Source organism: Pezoporus wallicus, unplaced genomic scaffold, assembly GCF_028554395.1.
Source record: "Pezoporus wallicus isolate ANWC-B61680 ecotype Strahan unplaced genomic scaffold, APGP_CSIRO_Pwel_v1 contig_8548, whole genome shotgun sequence".
Classification (NCBI taxonomy): domain Eukaryota; kingdom Metazoa; phylum Chordata; class Aves; order Psittaciformes; family Psittacidae; genus Pezoporus; species Pezoporus wallicus.
The window spans coordinates 284,255-302,296 of NW_026642624.1; the positions used below are offsets into that span (position 1 = coordinate 284,255).

General features: G+C 45.7%; 1 protein-coding gene across 1 annotated transcript; it reads right to left on the reverse strand.

Annotated features, from left to right (window-relative positions):
- Positions 1-1,662: 1,662 nt before the first annotated feature.
- Positions 1,663-17,938, reverse strand: RAB11A (RAB11A, member RAS oncogene family). The gene is made up of 5 exons (XM_057431005.1): positions 17,805-17,938; positions 9,936-10,131; positions 8,774-8,967; positions 8,126-8,206; positions 1,663-1,879 (listed from the first exon to the last, which is right to left on the reverse strand). Exons 1-5 carry the CDS (start codon positions 17,842-17,844, stop codon positions 1,740-1,742), a joined length of 651 nt encoding a protein of 216 aa, XP_057286988.1. The 5' UTR covers positions 17,845-17,938; the 3' UTR covers positions 1,663-1,739.
- Positions 17,939-18,042: the final 104 nt, after the last annotated feature.

The following is an 18,042-nucleotide window of genomic DNA, read 5'->3' on the forward strand; positions in this document are numbered from 1 at the left end:
CTCCCACAGGCACCGTTGCAGTTGTGTTTGCTGCAGAATGAAGCATCTTCAGCATCTTCTCACAGCCTGTTCCAAGCAGCTTACCAGCTCCCAGTAAGTAAAAAGCAACAGGTTAAATCCCAGCTCTCAGAAAAAGTGCACCCAACGCTATACTGAGTCGTCCCCTGTAATTCTTTATTAGAATCATGGATGAAAATCTTTTAAATCAATCTAAAAAAAAAAAATAATAATAATATTGGATCAAGGTACAGTACATGCATAAAATACAAAGTAATTTACAAACAGATCAAACCAGCATCTTCAGAACTAATACCAGGAGGAGAAGTGGATTTAAAAAAACACAAGTGACCGACTACAGCAATGCCTTCCGTGTGCCTTACACATCATGAGCACCGCGAGACAGAAAGGTTGGGTACGAAACGCAGCTGGTAGTGCCTTACCCAGACTGGGATGCTCCAAGTGGGTCCTATCAGAGCTTGAGAAACGTCCCCTCTAACCACTTACAGTCCCCATAATTGTATAAATAACTGCAGGCATTCATACAACAAACTGTTCTTTTAAACCCTGGAGAAAGCCAGTGCCCATAGCCCCCAAATCTCAGGATTAATGGCATGTTTAGGAAGAGCACATATGGAGTGAGATGCAGCAAGTGCAGTGACAGAAGGCACAGTTCACATATCCCTGAACAAGCTGATCCAACAGATGATCTGTACTGAGCCACTGACCACAGAGGGAACCCATCCAGCAAGGAAACTACTCTGGAGGTTTCTGTCAAAGAACAGAAACCAAACTACTGGGATAATTTGGAAATATTGGGTGAAACAGAACTGAAAACTCAGACCTGGTTGTGGAAGTTCATCCAGCACTGAATAAACTAATCTGTGTGGCATGTATTAATAAACGTGATATTAATAATGTGACAACATCCTTCAAGTTCCGTGAAAGAGAAAAAGGCATCCTCAAATCCTGACACCACCAGCACTGTGGAGGCCAAGTCTTGGGCAGCACAAAACCACACTGCAAGTTCCAGTGTTGGCCTGACCCTTAATCCATTACACAGCTCGTGCTCCCACGTTCTTCCCAAGGGCCCCCTCATGTGGAGTCCCACCAGGCTCCCGCAGCTCTGCCTCACATCACAACCTCCTCTGCAGCAGGTGCCAAACCACAAAAGCTCACTCACAGGTTAGTAAGAACCCTGCTGCTTTTTGGCAAGAAATTCTCTTTTCTCCCCCATAATATTCTATTAAAAAAAAAACCACCCATATCCTTAACTTGACTATCTGAAGATGTAGCCAAAAACATTTAACTTACATTAAAATTGCACTTCAGAGCAACAGGCGTTTCACCAAGCTTTAGATGCAGCCAAGGAAAGATGATCCTGCTCAGAGATATTTCCCCAGTTAACCTGACAGCAATCGCTTTGTGAGGAGCAGAATAACATCTTCTAGTGCTTACTAAAGGTGTCTGTGCTCTGACTAGCGGGCATCATGGTGGAAAGAGATGAGCTCAGCTCCAAACTATTCACTGACTCAAAACCAACAAGTCGGTGTTGGGAAAATACTGCAGCCATATAGAAGTAATAGATTTATAAACACTGAAATCAGAGTGTTTAAGACATGGAGAAATTGAGAAGGAATAAGCAGTAACTAAACACAGGAAAGGAACCACAAGAATTACAAATATATTTAAATCTTGGACCTGGGGAATATACACAGCCTTTTAGGAAAGAACCAGCGATTCTATATATTCTGACAGCACTGCATCTTTGGTTTGTTTTCAGTGGTTGGAGGGACGTGAATGGGAACCACGTTGTTGCTTGGAGACATGTCGTTCTCACGTCTGTCCGACATTTGCTTCTGGGACACGATACGATAGATCTCTGGAAGATGAGAAAGAGGCAGTCACTGCACACACACCAGCCAGACACCAGCAGGAAGCCAGCTCCGGGGGGGGAAGCAGGCAGAAAATGTAGAAAGGTTTCCTATAGTTTTGGCACTGTGCAGGTAACGCACGGGAGCTGTCACAGGAAGTTCAATTGTGATGCTTTCTGTACACAGAAAATGTGTTTTTGGCAAAAGAACTGAGTTTTTCAACAACTGTTGTAATTCCTTTTTGATAAGAGCCAGAATTCACTAACTTCTTTGCTACGAACCAGAATCTGCCCCAGCGATTCCTCCTGATAGCTCCTGAGGCTCTGAGGACAGCAGCCACATTTGCTGACGTATCCATAAACAGCAGGATTAAATAGAACCACTTGTAATTTCTCTCCCTGCTAGGACTGCAAGGGCAGTTTCTTCTCTCTCAGCATGCCTATCACATACGATACCTCCCCTGTTATCCAAGCAGCTCTACGTGTTCAGAAAGGGTTGCTTGGGGCCCAAAAGAGGAGCCTCAGCCCCTCCAACAGCACACAAACTCACTGCCACTGGTGTAGCTGAACTTCAAAACTATGGAGAAGAAACATGGGTTCCAGATGAAGAAATTCCAGCATAAATCAGGGAGCACGGGTTAAACTCCTGCGCCTTCCCCAGCGCACTGCCACGTGGGGAACGCCGCACACCTGCACTGAAAGCCTTGCCCTGTTTCCTGGGATTTGTTATGCTGAACAGAAACTCGGAGCAGCTACGACAGCACTCACTTCAGCTGCACAGAAGAAAGAGTACGGCGTGCGTAGCACTTCACCCCCGGAAAGGATATAAAGGACACCAAAAATAGAAGACAGGGAACTCGCTTGCGAATTCGAGTCTTAAAACCACTAAAGTTTAAAAAACTAAAAGCTCGCTGAGCCTCAGTTTAACAGAAGAGATTGAAGTGACTCAGATTCAGCAAAAAGACAGCCCCGAAATGACAGCCTCACATCTGGTTCTTGGCACATCAGATAGGGGGGCTGGCAGCCAGCACATCAGCAGTGCCCGCAGCAGAACCCCGCAGTTGGGAGTCGATGCCTGCTCCCCGTCTGCACGCTCCAGCTCAGTGTCACAGCTTTCAGATCAGCCCAGGCTGCTGACAAGGGTGTCAGCACTTCACTGCTGCAGAGCAGGGAAGAGCACAGAGCACAAACTCTGGCAAAACAAAGCAAAGGTCCAAGTGCTTTTGGAGGTCTGAAGTCTCTTATCAGCTGGATAAGGACTGCCCAAAAACACACCCCGCTGGACTCCACATCAAAACACATCTTTTCCACCAGGAATTTGTCATGTAAGAGCTGTTTTCACTCAGAATTTTGATGAGCTGCTGCTTAGTGCACATCCTGACATCATTTCAGTAGTGGAAGTTGAGCAACCTGGTGCAGAGATCCTCCTTGCTGCCAAGGGCTGATCACACAGCTGAGTGCCTGCTTTTACAAGGGGAAGAGATGGCACTGAGGAGCCAAAAAGAGTCCCTGACAAACAAGGCTTGAAAACCTTGTCCTTGACACAATCAGCCTGCACTGATTTAAGCTGTCAACAGAGGCCAAGAGCTCCCCAGGAAGAGTAAGAACAGGGCTGCACACGTGGCAAAACACATCTGTCTGATACTGTGCTGTATCTATGGGCTGTACAAATAACATTGACCTCGGCAAGTGTCACTTAGAAAGAATCTGCCTGTTGGGCCTCCAGCTGACAGCTCAGACAGGGATAAACAGTCCAGAAAAATGGGGTTTACACACACATCCAGTTACAGATCAAGGCACTGAGGCAACCAGACAAGCTCTGCACGCGTAAAAGGCTTTTCTGCTTTCAATTCACTCTTCTGTCCGACAGCCTTAGACACAAACAACTCCACAGGTGAAGTGAATCCCATGAAGTGAGGTCTTTAAAGCCACCTGCAAGCCCATGTGGGAATCCACAGATAAAGATCAGCTTGGCCCTGAGTTGAGCAGAGTGCCCTGGGCAGAGGTGGGAGGAGCACAGCCAAAGAGATCTGCTCTGCATTCTTCAGGACAGGTTTTCCTGCGCTGCCACCCTGCCCCAGCTCAAGGCAGACACCCAGTTTAGCTCCAGGTGTAAAACCTGCCTGTTCCTATTCATCAGCAGAAGGCTGTTGCCACTCTTGTTACCGGGAATTCCCAAGTAGCACTTACAGCAGCAACAATTCCCCGTTTTCCAGAGAACTTCTTGAACAAGCTCATACTAGTCCCTAACAGAAGCTGTCACGCACTTCCTCCACTCCTGTAAAGCGAGGACTTACAACTCTGTGTAACACCTTCATCTTACAGCAAAGACCTTCAGCAAACAACCCTGAAGCCTCAAAACCAATCTTAACAGTGCTGATTTCTCTGCTGATAAAGAGTCTGTCCCTTCTGACTCTGGGAACTACCTCCACGATCCCCACTTCCCCAGCTGTCCCCTGCAGGGACATTTCACAGCCATGCTGCTTCCATCAGCTTGCAGCAGCCCCAGGTTTGCTGCTCAGTGTTGCTTCTCCCTCCTCTGCAGCACAAACCTGTGAGCAGCCACCCAGATGAAAGCCTTAATGGCTAAAACCTGCCTTTCCCTGCATCAGCTGCGCACTCTTTCACCACACACAGCTGTGATGGTGTGAAAGGGGAGGTGGGAACAGCTCAAACCTCCACTTGCTGAGGCAAAATGCCCAGCAGCAAAGCCTACACTGAAACCAGTCTGTACAGAGGAATGCCAGGCTAATGAAGACATGTGCTTTTTAATGAAGACACTACACTTTATGCTCTGCTCAGTAACTGAATGAGACCTTATTAAGAGCACATTCAGCAGAATGCATCACTGCATAATTGGTAACTGTGTGAGACAGGCCTTGCATGAAAGAGGGCTGGGAAAAAGTGACACTGCTGCCTAGGAGGAGCTTGTCCAGCCCTTGTCTGCTCAGCCTGAGCTAGCATTTCATTCAGTCCCAGGTAACAAAGAGGAAATCCCTAGATTTTTTGATGTTAATGCTCTGTGATGTTGTCTCCTTGGAGATGGGATTCCTTAGAGATGAAACAGCAGCACAATGCAGCACTGGAACAGACAGCACAGAGCCAGGCAGGGAAAGGAGGCAGACTCCAGTTTACTTTAAGGATGCTTTATCCTGCCGTGAATGCTCGGAGTGCCTGGGATTATAATACCAGTCTCTCCTATTTGCCAGATGATACAAAGCAGCTTTGTGTGCACAGCAATCAGCCCCTGAAGTCTAGACATCTTGCAACAGGAGAATTTAGATAGGGACCATTACTCTAAGTCACAGAAGGAAAAGGTCCCCAAACCTTCATCTGGAGGTTCTTGTCCCACAGCAGGACAGGAAGCCCACTGGATGCAAGATGTACCCCCCTCTAAAAGTCCTCTACAGTACAGGGAGAGGAAGGAAAAGCTTTCTCCCCATTCTTCCACCTATAACGGCAGCAGATCACGTACTTAAGCTGTGCTAACTAGAAGGGATTCCTATTTCCCATGCCCAAAGCCATCTATTCAGAGTGGTTTAGTCTGAGAACACAGGTGTGGATAAGCCTAACACAACCACACTAAACGTCCAAGGGAGCTACTCCTGCAAGTTTCCAACACTGACCCAACCACACCAGCTTCAGTAGGGCTGCAGAAGAAAGGAGTTTTGTTACAGACCTTAGTTACAACACCCTGCTCATGAGAGACCCAGGGAGTTGTGTGCAGGGCATTAGGAGCAGCCTGGGATATCTCTTCAGTGCAGTTCCCAGCACTGCAAATACTAGCAGAGCTGGCGCAGCAGCATGCCCTGCCCCTTCTGTCAGCCACCTCTGTGCAGCCTGTGGCAAAGCCTGATGGCTTTACCAACTTCCTTCTTCAAAGGACAGCAGGCATTCCACCCGCAGGCACTATGCTTGGAGGCAGCCTTGCCAAATACAGGCTATCCAGGATTCCGCAGGGTCACTCCGAAAACCACATTCCTCAGATGACTGCTCCCCTCTTTCCTTCAAAGCAAATCACTAACAGAAGAAAGCCAGCTGTGAAGTGTTATCAAGAAGTTTACTGGCAGAACATTCGTCCTTAACATGCCAGTCACAGCCGAGATGGAGCCAACCTGCTGCTAATGCATTATTTACTTCATCTTTATCTCCCTGAAACAGGAGCTCCTGTCTGGAGCGAGCCACATGCCCACTAATCAGCAGAAGTGTTTCTTCCAGCACAGCTGAGCCAGCCCCTCCTGAACAAGAAGCCTGCCCACATGCCCAAGAGCTCTTCACCCAAAATACCATCACGGCAACAGGCAGGGAGCACAGCGTTTGTGGAACAACAACGGCCTCAACAATCTGTCGGAGTCCACCGAGGGCAAGTTTTAATGGCTTGCTCTCCCGTTGCAGACTGCCCTCCCTTACAGAAAAACTAAACCAGGAAAAAACCCACATAATCTGCAAATTAGAATCCAAAATAACTTCTGAACAAAAAGCACTATTGGATGCATGGGAGGAGAGAGAAAGAAACAGCCCCGCCTGTGCCCAAGAGGTGAACTGCTTCCCCATGGCAACAACAGGGCATTGTCCGAGCGTCACACAGCTCTATGGAAGTAACACACACCCCTGGGAAACTTGCAGGAAACTTTCCACCTCTTCGGCATCACTGTCGGAGAACAGAACAGCCCAAGAGGGGATGGGGCCATTAAGTGACTAGCTCACACTGACTAGGACAGCCTGCCAGCTGCCTTAGGAGGTGATACGTTTCCAGTTCTGTTTTATTAGTGCTGGTGCTGAATGAGTATGAAAGTTAATTCACTAACCTTCATACGAGAGCTCTGATCTGCTCTGAACACTTGAAGAGCAAGCAGCAAGGCTGTTCTACATTACACACAGCACTTTCAGCCAGAATCTGACCTCAAAGCTCAGTCTAGGTGCTAATGAGAGGAGAGGGGCAGCCAAGGGCACATGCATAAAGGAAGAAGTTTCAGGTTTTAGCAGTTACAAATAAGCAACAAAAATGCCTTTTGTCCTGAGAAAAAAAAAAACCTATGCTCAAATTCACAAGCATTTTTGATAGGACTGACTTGAGGTAGGTGAAGAAAGCAGGAAATACAACAGGCATCCCAGATACCATCACACTGAGCCACTCCTTAGCCATCCACCCTCTGATGGCATTAGTGGTTAGTCATACAGGGAGTAAATGTGTAAGCCACCGTAACTTCTCCTTTTTCCCCTTGTGAATTTGTGCAATGTTGAATTACAACCAAATGACAACACTGAAGTTAAAAGGGAACCACATGGTTCAGCTAAGCAAGAAACCAACTTAAGTTCTAGTCCCAGCACTGAATGATGCAGCCAGATGGCAAACACCCCTACACACTGTTTATTCATCTAACATACACTGTTTTGCCAGTGTATGGACAGGGGCACTACTGCTTAGAAATCCACTGTAAAAAACAAAGTAGAACCAGAACCTAGCAGAGGCCTCTTACAACTAAGACAAGAAAGAGATGCACACAGGCAGGTAATACTCCAGCAGCCTAACAACTCTCTCCAGTGTTAGAGTGTTCATTAAGCATTTCAGGAAATGCCAGAGAATTTATACTTTTATTACAGTAAATAATGTAATGGCTAAAAAGTATGGCTAAAAAAGTCCTTTTTGGTGTGTTCTTAAGAAAATGTTTAAGGGTTAAAACGGAAAGGAAGTACTTTTATCCACAAAGCCTAAAAGACACAGCATTCCCTGCTACATGTTACAGAGGCCAAAAGTCCAGCCAGGACTACTAATGAAATGACAACAACTACCCTGCAGCTCAGGAGTCACTATGTCTCATACTACCAGTAGTAGTATTGTTCAAAGGGAGGATCTCTACTCTCTCATCCCTTTTCCCTTGCCAGATGCTATGACCACCATTAAAGGTGGAAACAAACTAGACTAGCTTCTCCTCTGATAAACAATGGGTGTTTTGCTTGCATGAGACAGTTCCCTCCTGTGGGCACTCCCTTACCATACACAAATGGGAAACTGAAAGGTAAGCTAGGCAGTCTGACTAGAAACCTGGGGCAGATCAAAGTGAGCAAGGATTCATTCCTGAGTTCAAGGCTGGCCTTTTAACTGTGACTCAAAACTGGACTTCAAATCCTATGGCTGTGAAGAACGATTAGCAAAATTTTAACCACTTCATAGGCAAAGAACTGCCTATTTGCATCATATCTGAGCAGCCTTCTGCCCTTCCCCCTTGAAACACAAGGCAGGAGATGACTCACCTGTCAGAATAGTCTGGAAAGCTGCTTCCACATTTGTAGAGTCTAAAGCAGACGTCTCAATAAATGACAAACCATTCTTCTCTGTGTGGACAGAAACACTACAATTAGAGGGGTACATCATGTATCCTCTGTACCAGATTACATGTGTAGTGTATAAGAAGTCGTGGGGTTTTCCCCCTTACATGCTCTGAAAGCAACGCCACCCAACACCAACAGGGATCAGCCCAGTGTTACTTTGAGGTACATCTTCCTGCATTAGTGAAAGTGAGAATTGATTGCACCTTCAAGAATTAAGCGAGGAAGATTCCTGGATTTCCTTTAACCTCATCAAGTTTCTCCACCTGCTAGTATCTGATGGCAGCTATTTAACAGTGATAGCCCTATGGGGGAATGACAATCCTCCACCTGCAGGCAAGGATCCTTTCTTTACAGGGATGTTTTAAAATCTTAAAGTGCCTCTGGCTGATTCTTGTAACCACGTCAGCACGGATGTTTTACAAGGCTTCTTTTTTGACTGAATTAAAGAGGCAAACCCTGGCATGTGAACTGAGGAACATCACCAGCAGCACTTTTTCCTCCTACCAGCACACTGGCATAGCTAAGATTCCCAGACAGTTTGCAGCAGGAAATTACTTTGAGTTCACCGACCTGCAAAAGCTCTGGCCTCGTCTGTAGGCACTGCTCTCAGGTGGCGCAGGTCACTCTTATTTCCCACAAGCATGATTACAATATTGCTGTCAGCATGGTCCCTCAGCTCTTTCAGCCATCGCTCTACATTCTCATAGGTGAGGTGCTTGGCAATGTCATACACCAATAATGCCCCTACAGCTCCACGGTAGTACCTGTGGGTGAAGAGATGTCTTAGAGAACCAGCAAGAAACATCATGATTAAAAGTGACAAGTTAGACAAGTTACTGTGCAACAATGGAAAATAGCTGTTACTAAGACAGCTATACAAAAAAATATCCAGATGCAGGCTATGTGGGACTGGAAAGAGTGAAGCAGAACATTCCAAGTGGGGCTATGCCACAGTACCACCAGTGCAGCCAGGAGAACTCAGAGTCTACAGGCAAGCCAAACCACACGTTTGTGAGGAGAACCCTGCATCCCAAAATGAAGCTCTACAATCTGTAGGGAGCTACTATCACCTCTAACCTCTGATCCACTCCTGAAAAGTCTCCCCACCCATTGCTGTGGGTGCAGTACAGGCACAGCCCGTAGTGAGAGAGATTTCAGAATGACTCACTGGATCATAAGAACGTCAATGCGATCTATTCCCTTTACAAAGGGCCATGGCTGGTCTCCTTTCAGACCAGAGAGAGGCACAGTAAATCATTCAAAAAGAAACACGCTGTATTTCCCACCCCACAACTACCTCCAGCTTTACCCAAATCCAGCTTTTGCTATGCTGGCTTTTTCCAGTCAAAGAAGCACACAAAGTGAGCAGTCTTTCCTCGCTGCTGCAGGAGAGTTTCTGGTCTTAGGTTACCACTGACAAAACCTTGGTGAACACTGATAGCACCTTATCAACTGCTTGCATTGAAATGCATCCCTCAAAGCTCTTACGTTCTAGGCTTGAAATGCCTCCAGCTATAAATCATGAGAGCACTGAGAAATAAATCAGTCTGTGCAGGGACACACTATATCAAGTTTATGATCCACATAATGTTTAACCTTCCTTCCACCATAGGTTGTGGGTACCACATGGTAAAACACAACCCCCCCCTGCTTGCAGTTTGAAGAATCAGAAGGGCCCAAAATGACCCTCCTCAGCAAAAGCTTCTCTTCAGCCACACAAGGTGTCACTTACGCTGATGTGATAGCTCGGTATCGCTCCTGTCCTGCTGTGTCCCATATCTGAGCCTTTATTGTCTTCCCATCAACTTGAATGCTTCTTGTTGCAAACTCTACTCCAATGGTGCTTTTGCTTTCCAAGTTAAACTCATTGCGAGTGAATCGAGACAGAAGGTTACTCTTGCCTACTCCAGAGTCTCCAATAAGTACAACTACAAGACAAAAATTACATAAGAATCAGATTCCAGATGTAGGTAAGCCATTGACAATAACCTGCAATAAACATTCATTTTCCTGAATGAAACATGAAGGAAAATAATGGCAAAACCACCACCCTTGTCATGGATCTACTGTCCAAGTCTTGATCTTTCTAGAGAACCAGAGCTGCCACATTCACCAGCATTTTGAAGAGACATTAGATTTGACTTTGTGACATTTCAGTCTCCTTTGCCCAACATGGAAGAACATTCCTCCTCCAGGAAGAACATATATGGCTGTCACTGCAAAAGCCAGGGACTGTTCGAATTTCACATCTTAACACTAGAACTACAAGAGAAAACAACTCCACACGACACAACTGAAATCTGTTCTGTTGAAGAAGCCCAAAACACAGGGCAAGCAGCAGCCTCTGCCTTCATTTTACGCTCTTCACACCTTTGCAGAAGAGAGGTTCCCCACTGGGGCAGAAAAACTTGTGAATAGAAAAAAAGAACCAAACCCCTAAAATCACAAGATCACCATCAACCCGATGGCCAGGTTAAAGTGTTAACTCAGCCACAGCACTACCCTGCCGCAGTCCCTCACTGCTGCTGCAACTGCTGGCTGCTCCAGGTCAGCCTGAAACTGCTCTAAAATGCTGCCAGGATATTGCTGGGCCTTAGAATTAGAGCCACCATCCACATCCACTTCAGTTTGACTCATCATAGCACCACTGCCAATCAAACTAATTGGAAGGATTCAGCTACGCTTGACAAGAAATAGAAGGTTTAAAGTCCAGCTCCTACAAGGAAGAAAAGCATCACGAGGGCTCGCTGCAATATCCTGTAATGTGGAGTTGAAAGGTGCAAGTTTAAGTGTAACTTAAAACTCACTACCAAGATGCAGGCCACTGGATGAAACACATTCACAACCCTGAGTCACACCAGCAGGAGCCTCTCTGGATGATCTCATGCCCTTAAAGATAAGGTAAGCAAACCAGTAATGGAAGGTAATAAAAGGACAAGTAAACTCCTTGAGAAGATAGGCTGATTAACTTAAATTCAGCAGTGATTCAACACCAGTCCAAGCAAACAAGTGCTCATCCAGCTGACAGGAAAAAAATGTTGTGGCTATGCTAGTCTGGAAAAAAACAACAGGAATACTTGCTCCATAACACCCATCATTTAGCAGTTAAATCACTGCAACACAGTGCTAAAGATTGTGTGGTACAACAGAGAAATGAGTGCCCCAACCACACTCCAATCACCTGAGAAACCTCCCCATAGAGCTTTAGTCTAGCAGTGCAAATACTCCCATCTGCTGCTGTGCCACACAGCAGCCCTCAAACAGCATCTTGTGTTTAAATAATGCAGACCAATACTGGCAAATGGGCTGTTCTCTGACTGCAAGGGCAGAGCAGAACCTTTTAAACACCCTCTCTAAAATGAAAATTGCAGCAAATGCTCGCTTCAAACATGGCCTTGTGGAGAACACTTCATCACAATAAAGATCTTCCCGGCTTCCTCTGCCAGCTGACTCAGCACACAGCCGGCCAAGATACAGAGGTTGCATAAAGCCCCGAGTGGCTCTGCTAACCACTTCTGTTTATGAAGATCACAAGTGCAGGTAAGTGGCAAGCAGGTATGCTGAAGGCAAATAGGATTCTGCTGTCCTACATGACAGGTCAGCACTGTTCGGTGTCAGCTGCCCTCAAAGAGCTGAACAGCTTTGCTGGCACATAAGATGCTAAACAGTAATAAACTTAGTGCAGGGACAAGGCATCTAACTGCATCATCCCCACCTGGCAAACTGCCACTGCTTTCCTCTTTCCTTGACAAGTAAGTTCTCCAAGACTATTTTGGCAGGTTTAGGCAACATCATATTTATATTCACTGGGAGGTGTTACAAACAGCAAGTTCCTTAGAGGCAAAAGTTATCAACTCCCTTTGCATACCTCAGTCCGGCTATCACCAGCATTAGTTTTGACAGCAGCCAGAAACTTCTCTGAACAAGAAAAGCAACCTACATATATAATCTCCTTTTCCCAACAGGAAGCATCATATATCTGTTAAGTTTTCCCCTCAAACATATTTTTGTTGTTCAGTGTATATTTCAGATTTAACAATAGATTATTCTGATTCCTCTTTTTTCCTTACCTTGTCTGGATGCCATGCTGCTTATGTTCTCAATGGTTTCCAGCACCAGATTAATATGTCCCCAATTAAAAGGGGAAAGTATTAGACTTTCCTCTTTGGAGTCAGCTATTTCCTCTACTTAATTGGGCCACTGCGGTTCCTCTTGAACAGGGACAAGAACAGTTTGCAATGTCAGCAGGTACCCAAACCTCCTGCCAGTCTGAGCAAGGATCACAGCTTAACAATCACTCAGACTGTATTATTAATTTTAATCTTGCTTTCCCTATCAAACCACCTCATTTTGATAATTTATACTATACAATATTCCCATGCATTATATTCTTAGCATAGAAACACAGTAGCAATGATCCTGGATGACTGAGTCCCAGCCTAACTATGCCAGGCACCCAGTTTCTGGGAGGGAAATGATGTTATCTAGTTCCAGATTAAAGCTAATTGTTCTGCACGCACACTTTTATTGGGCTTTTCTTCCACTCCTAATGGTTAGAAATTGCCTCCTGATTTTCAGCAGAAATTAGCGGTCAGCTCATGGCGCTGTTCACATGCCAGCATTGTCCATTAGCTTATTAGCTCCTTCTCCCTACGGTGTTTATGCTGGGGTATTTACAGAAAGCAGCCACATCTCTGGGCTTTGCTCTATGAGCTAAATAAGCCAACTTCTCAAATGATTCCTTATAAACAGACTGGCCGTTTCCCAAAATATTAACCCTGCATGTTTTTCAGTTTCTTTTTCACAGTGAGAAGAACTGCACACATCATTTTAAGTGTAATGCATACAGGGATTTTCATATTTGCATCTCTAATAGGTATACCTGGATCTGGAATTACCTTTCCTGACCATATCACCTTGATGGCTCAGTCTCCCTGTGATCAGAGCTAACTGTTCTAGCTTTAAGTTGGCAAATGTCTACTTTACCAAACTCCAGTAAATCCCCAGGCAGAAAAGCTTTACATCCTGAGCCCCACGTCATTTGGAGGATCGCAGTCGTCATCAGCACACAGGCCCCTCCAGGGCTGTGCTCCAACCTTCCTTCTCCTGTACCATCGTCAGCAAAATCCTTCACTACATCACCAGAGGAAGAAGGTCCAGGGGAAATATTTAAGCGAGTTCAGCCACAAGACACAGCCTTGAAAGCTTCCATCAGTAACCTGCTTTTGGACCAGCACCTCCCTTACAGGAGAAGCACCTTAGAAAGCTTTGCAGAGATTTGCACTGGCACATCCTGAAAGTCATGAAAGTGATCTCCCTGCTCTGAGAGACTACTACCAGGCAGTTAATTCTTATTGGTTTAGTGATGTTTGCAAGTATTTGATTTGCAAGTATTGATGCATTTGACTATCTATAGCATTCACCACCCCAAACATTTAAGACAAGGATTTGGTAGAGAGAAAGAGAAGAATAAGAGTATGAGGAGTCCACGCTACTGTATGAATTTCCTTCTGTAATTCCAGATTTATTTCTGTAGAAGACCAAAATAAGAACTCAATTTCCTAACTTCCCTGAAAAGCCATTGATAACTACATCAAGAATGGATGATTGATTTTTCACCAACACTCCAGCTCACTCACCCCATTTTAATTTCTGTTAAACCTCCAACTTACTTGATGTTTTCAGAAAATACTTTAATTATCCCATGAAATACGTTACTTCCAAACTAATCAGGTTGAAAATAGAAAGTCCACTGTCACTAGCTTGTATGATCATTGGTAAAAGTTATTATACAAGTGATATATTACCCAATTTAAAACAAGTGCATAAGTGCTAGGGAATTAAATGCCTAAAACCGCTTGTCTCTGTGCTGAGCTCTGCTATTAAAACACGTATTAATTAAGAGCCTGAACACATCTCCATGAAGAATCTGCTGATGAACATCTCCTGCCCACTTCAGTTGGAGTTTAAAGGAAATGTGAGTAATATGACCTGGTTCTGCACGTTGCAGGTAGCTGGTGATAAACCATTAATCTCCCTCCTCACCTGTGCTCCCCTGTTTTTCTTGTCATAGAGGGAACTAGCATCTCAAAGTCACTTTGGGGTAGGGGTTGTTTGTTACCTGTACAGGCTATACATAACACAAAACTGGGCCTGCAAAAACCTCTGTAGTAAAATGGCCAAGCTGAGAGGTTTATTATAGCAGAAAAGTGGGAGCAAAAGGCTTGCTACCATTGTAAAAGCCAATAGGTGCCTTGCAAGCACTTTCTCCCACAAATTTCTCTAAACAAAACACACTAAAAGGATTTCAAAATCCCAAACCAACAAGTTCCGTTTCAAAGCATTTCTTCAATCTCAAAGGGAAAAGCTGGAGAAATTAACATGATGCAAAATAGGAAGCAGACAGCTGACACTGGAGCTTTCCCTAACAATAAGCTGAATGTCACCACAAGTCAGGTCTGCATTCAGAAATGAGAAGTCTGACCATCTGGAACTCTGGACCTGGGATCAAGGTGCAGACATAACCCTCTTAGGCTTTGTCTATAGGAAACACAAGATACCTTCTACAGGTGACGGTTACTATAATAACTACTCATCTACTGCAAGTATAGAAATCAAAAAGTGTACAAAGTTCCTGCATTTAAGCCAGGCTTAATTTATTACGTAATAATGTAAAATCCTTATATTTCCTCAAACTGGACTTCACAGGTCTTGTATTTCCTCAAGTGCACTGCTGGGAACAGTGGGCACTGCTCTCAGGTAAACCCCCAAAGTATGGAAGAATACAAAGACGTGTAGCTAGACAAGAATAATTTACCAGGAATTGTCTTTTTACAAGCTAGGCACAGGCTTGAGCATATGCTGAAGTGTGGCAACAGAGTCAGGAGAGGGGTATTTTGTAACAGGAGCTGTGATTTTATCATACAGCAGCAAAGGTGGGCTCAGCTTACACCCACCAGCAGTCAGACAGATTTTGACACACAGCTGCTGTCAGGACAAAACCAAAGCTCTCACCTAAACAGACACATGGCAGTTCAACTTGAGAGTAGTAAGGGACAGCTAGACTAGAAAATATCACCCAATTACTTTAAATCAAGGCAGGGTCTGAACTCAGTCCCACCAACCTACAATGTCCCTTCGGGTTCATAAACCCAGAAGAACTGTCCTACTGGATTTAACGTCCTTACAGACCAACACCCCATCTGACTGTCAAGAACTGATGTCTGAGAAATATTAAGTGTAACAACAGGTTAATCTTTGCATCTGTCTAGATGCAGGCCCTCGCATCTGGAAACACTCAATACCTTCAGAATTGCCACTCTATCCATCACACTGAAACACCCCAACAGCCATTTTTCTTCCTCTCTAAACTTGTGCAGTCTTTCAAACCCATTTACAGAATTTATTGCAATGCACCTCTCCAGAATTTGTATATACATCTGTAAGAATTTATGTCCTTTTGGTTTTGCCTGCTGCTCAGTAAAAGCAGCATTACAGACACCCATGGAAATCATGACAAACAATAGACTTTTCCCCTATTTGCCCTAATCACTCACCGTTTTAATTTTTATAAAGTTGTAGCACCTTATCATTTATCACAATATTATTTTGATTCTCTTCTCCATCTTTTAAACCTACAATATCCCGTTCAAAATGGATATGCCTATCCTGCCTACATTTCCCCTCCATCCCCACGATGTTCGTGCCTGAGATTCAAACACAAGCTTAATAATTATTCATTACCTTGAGTTCTCATTTCCTTTTCCAAGAGTTTTCACCTACCTCGCGCCTTTTTGACCAGAGCCTGGCTGAGGGGACATTCATTTCAGAGACCTACTCGCAATAATTTCAACAGCATTCAGGAGTGCTGACAGCTTGTTTAGAACCTCTGGGAAGTTACAAAAGTTTCCAGGACTTGTATTATTCTGCAGTTGTGTTATTTCAGCTGACCCATTAATCCCAGTGATGTGACATTGCATCAATTTCCTGCAGTCTGCTTTAGCTTTGCAAAACCCAAATCCCTCATCTTCACGCCACCGTTTTCACAGCATTCTTTGTGCTCCCGAAAGCTTGTATAAACTACTTTAAGCAGAAAAAGCTTTAGAAGGGGCAATTTATTAAACTAGCTTTGAATGCTTCTATAAAACTGGATCCCAACTGTATTATTTCCCAATTATATAAGGAAGCAGGTCTAATAAAAGCTAGGACCTTTCCCAACAAACTGCATCACCAACATTCCCAGGCCTTGACTGCCAAAGCATTAATTATAAACATCCTGACAGAATGGTATGAACCAGTAAAAGTGCTGCAATGGTTATGATAACTCATAAGTACCTACAGTAAGATTGCTCAATGTGAGTAAACTAGGGGTCAGCAAGGCCCTTGCCAATGCTGCAAGCTGAAAAGCTCGACCCTTGGTACTTCCTGATTTGGTTTTAACAGCAGTACAGATGACTGATTTATAGTTAGGAATAACGTCACCTTCCACATGGCAATTGGATGAAAGAGGCAAAAAGAAACAACTAATTCCTCAAACTTACTACAGGAGTTGAAATACAGAAAAAAAACCACGGATGTTTCCTTTACATTGTTTGCACAATGACAACCACGGAGTCTCTCACTACTGCAATGTAATGAGCAATACTTTAAGTCCTAAACTCAAATATGTAACAATACCATAGCACAAACCACCCTTTTTTGCAATAATTTGCTTGCTTTTGCAGTAGGGTTTCCAAAACTGGACAGTCAACTTCAAAACATCAGCTGTTCCATACACGTTTCACAGCATGCTTTAGGAACCTGCATGGCAGCCTGGCATTTTACTCTGCAGGGAGTGAGACCTGAGTACTTAACTACAACCTGCAACACTTTAACCCAGCTGGATGCAGGCTGGAGGAGCATCAGCCCTGGAAAACAAGGAAACCTTGCCCCTCTCTGCTGGGCACCTAGGACAGGATGCAGCATCGCTGGGTGTGAAACAGCAGTTACATCCACCCCTCGCACAGGGCTTGGAATACAGCAAGCAGTGAATAACGCTACTTTAATAAATTAGCTGCATCATCTCCCAACGCTGAGCACATAACTCCCTTTACAGCCCTGTTTAACAGCTGGAGACGGAAGTAGGCCTTCCGAACCCTCACAAACGCTCTGTGCTCGCCACCCCAGCAGGCTGGCATCGCCTCGGCCTGTCACAAAGCAGAACCCTTGGACAAGGCAGATCAGGGCGAGGAAAACCTGCCCGGATCTGACACTCCCGGGCCGAGCGCTCTCCGCGACCGAGCTCCACAAACACCCCCTCAGTGCCCGCTGATGCCCGCGGAACCGCAGCCCCCGCCTCGCTCTGGCAAGGCCGAAGCGGCGCTGCCAGGGGTCTTTCCCCGGCTTCAGCGAACAGCAACCGGGGCCCGCTCCCCGCAGGCAGGGGCAGGGGCAGGGACCGGCTGAAGCGGCGGGCGAGGCTCCCAACCGCACCCACACCGGAGGGAAGGTCGCGCCGTGAGGAGGCCGCTCCCCGCCGCCCGGCAAGGCCGGGACCCCCTCCGGAAGGTGACCCCTCCGGCTGGCACCGGGAAGGGGCAGGGCGGGGCGGGGCGGCCGTTACCTTTGAAGAGATAATCGTACTCGTCATCGCGGGTGCCCATGGTGCGGAGCGAGGCCGAGCCGAGACCTGCGAGCGGGAGCGGGAGCCGGACCCTCCCTGCAGCCGCCGCAACGCTTCCGCCCCCCCGCGCTCTGCCCGCCCTCCCTAGGCAGGTGGTTCCGGGGCAACGCGGCGCCGGAGCCAAACCGCTTCCGGGGGGGGAAGGGAGGGGGTAGAGCCGCCGTCCCGCCCACCCCGG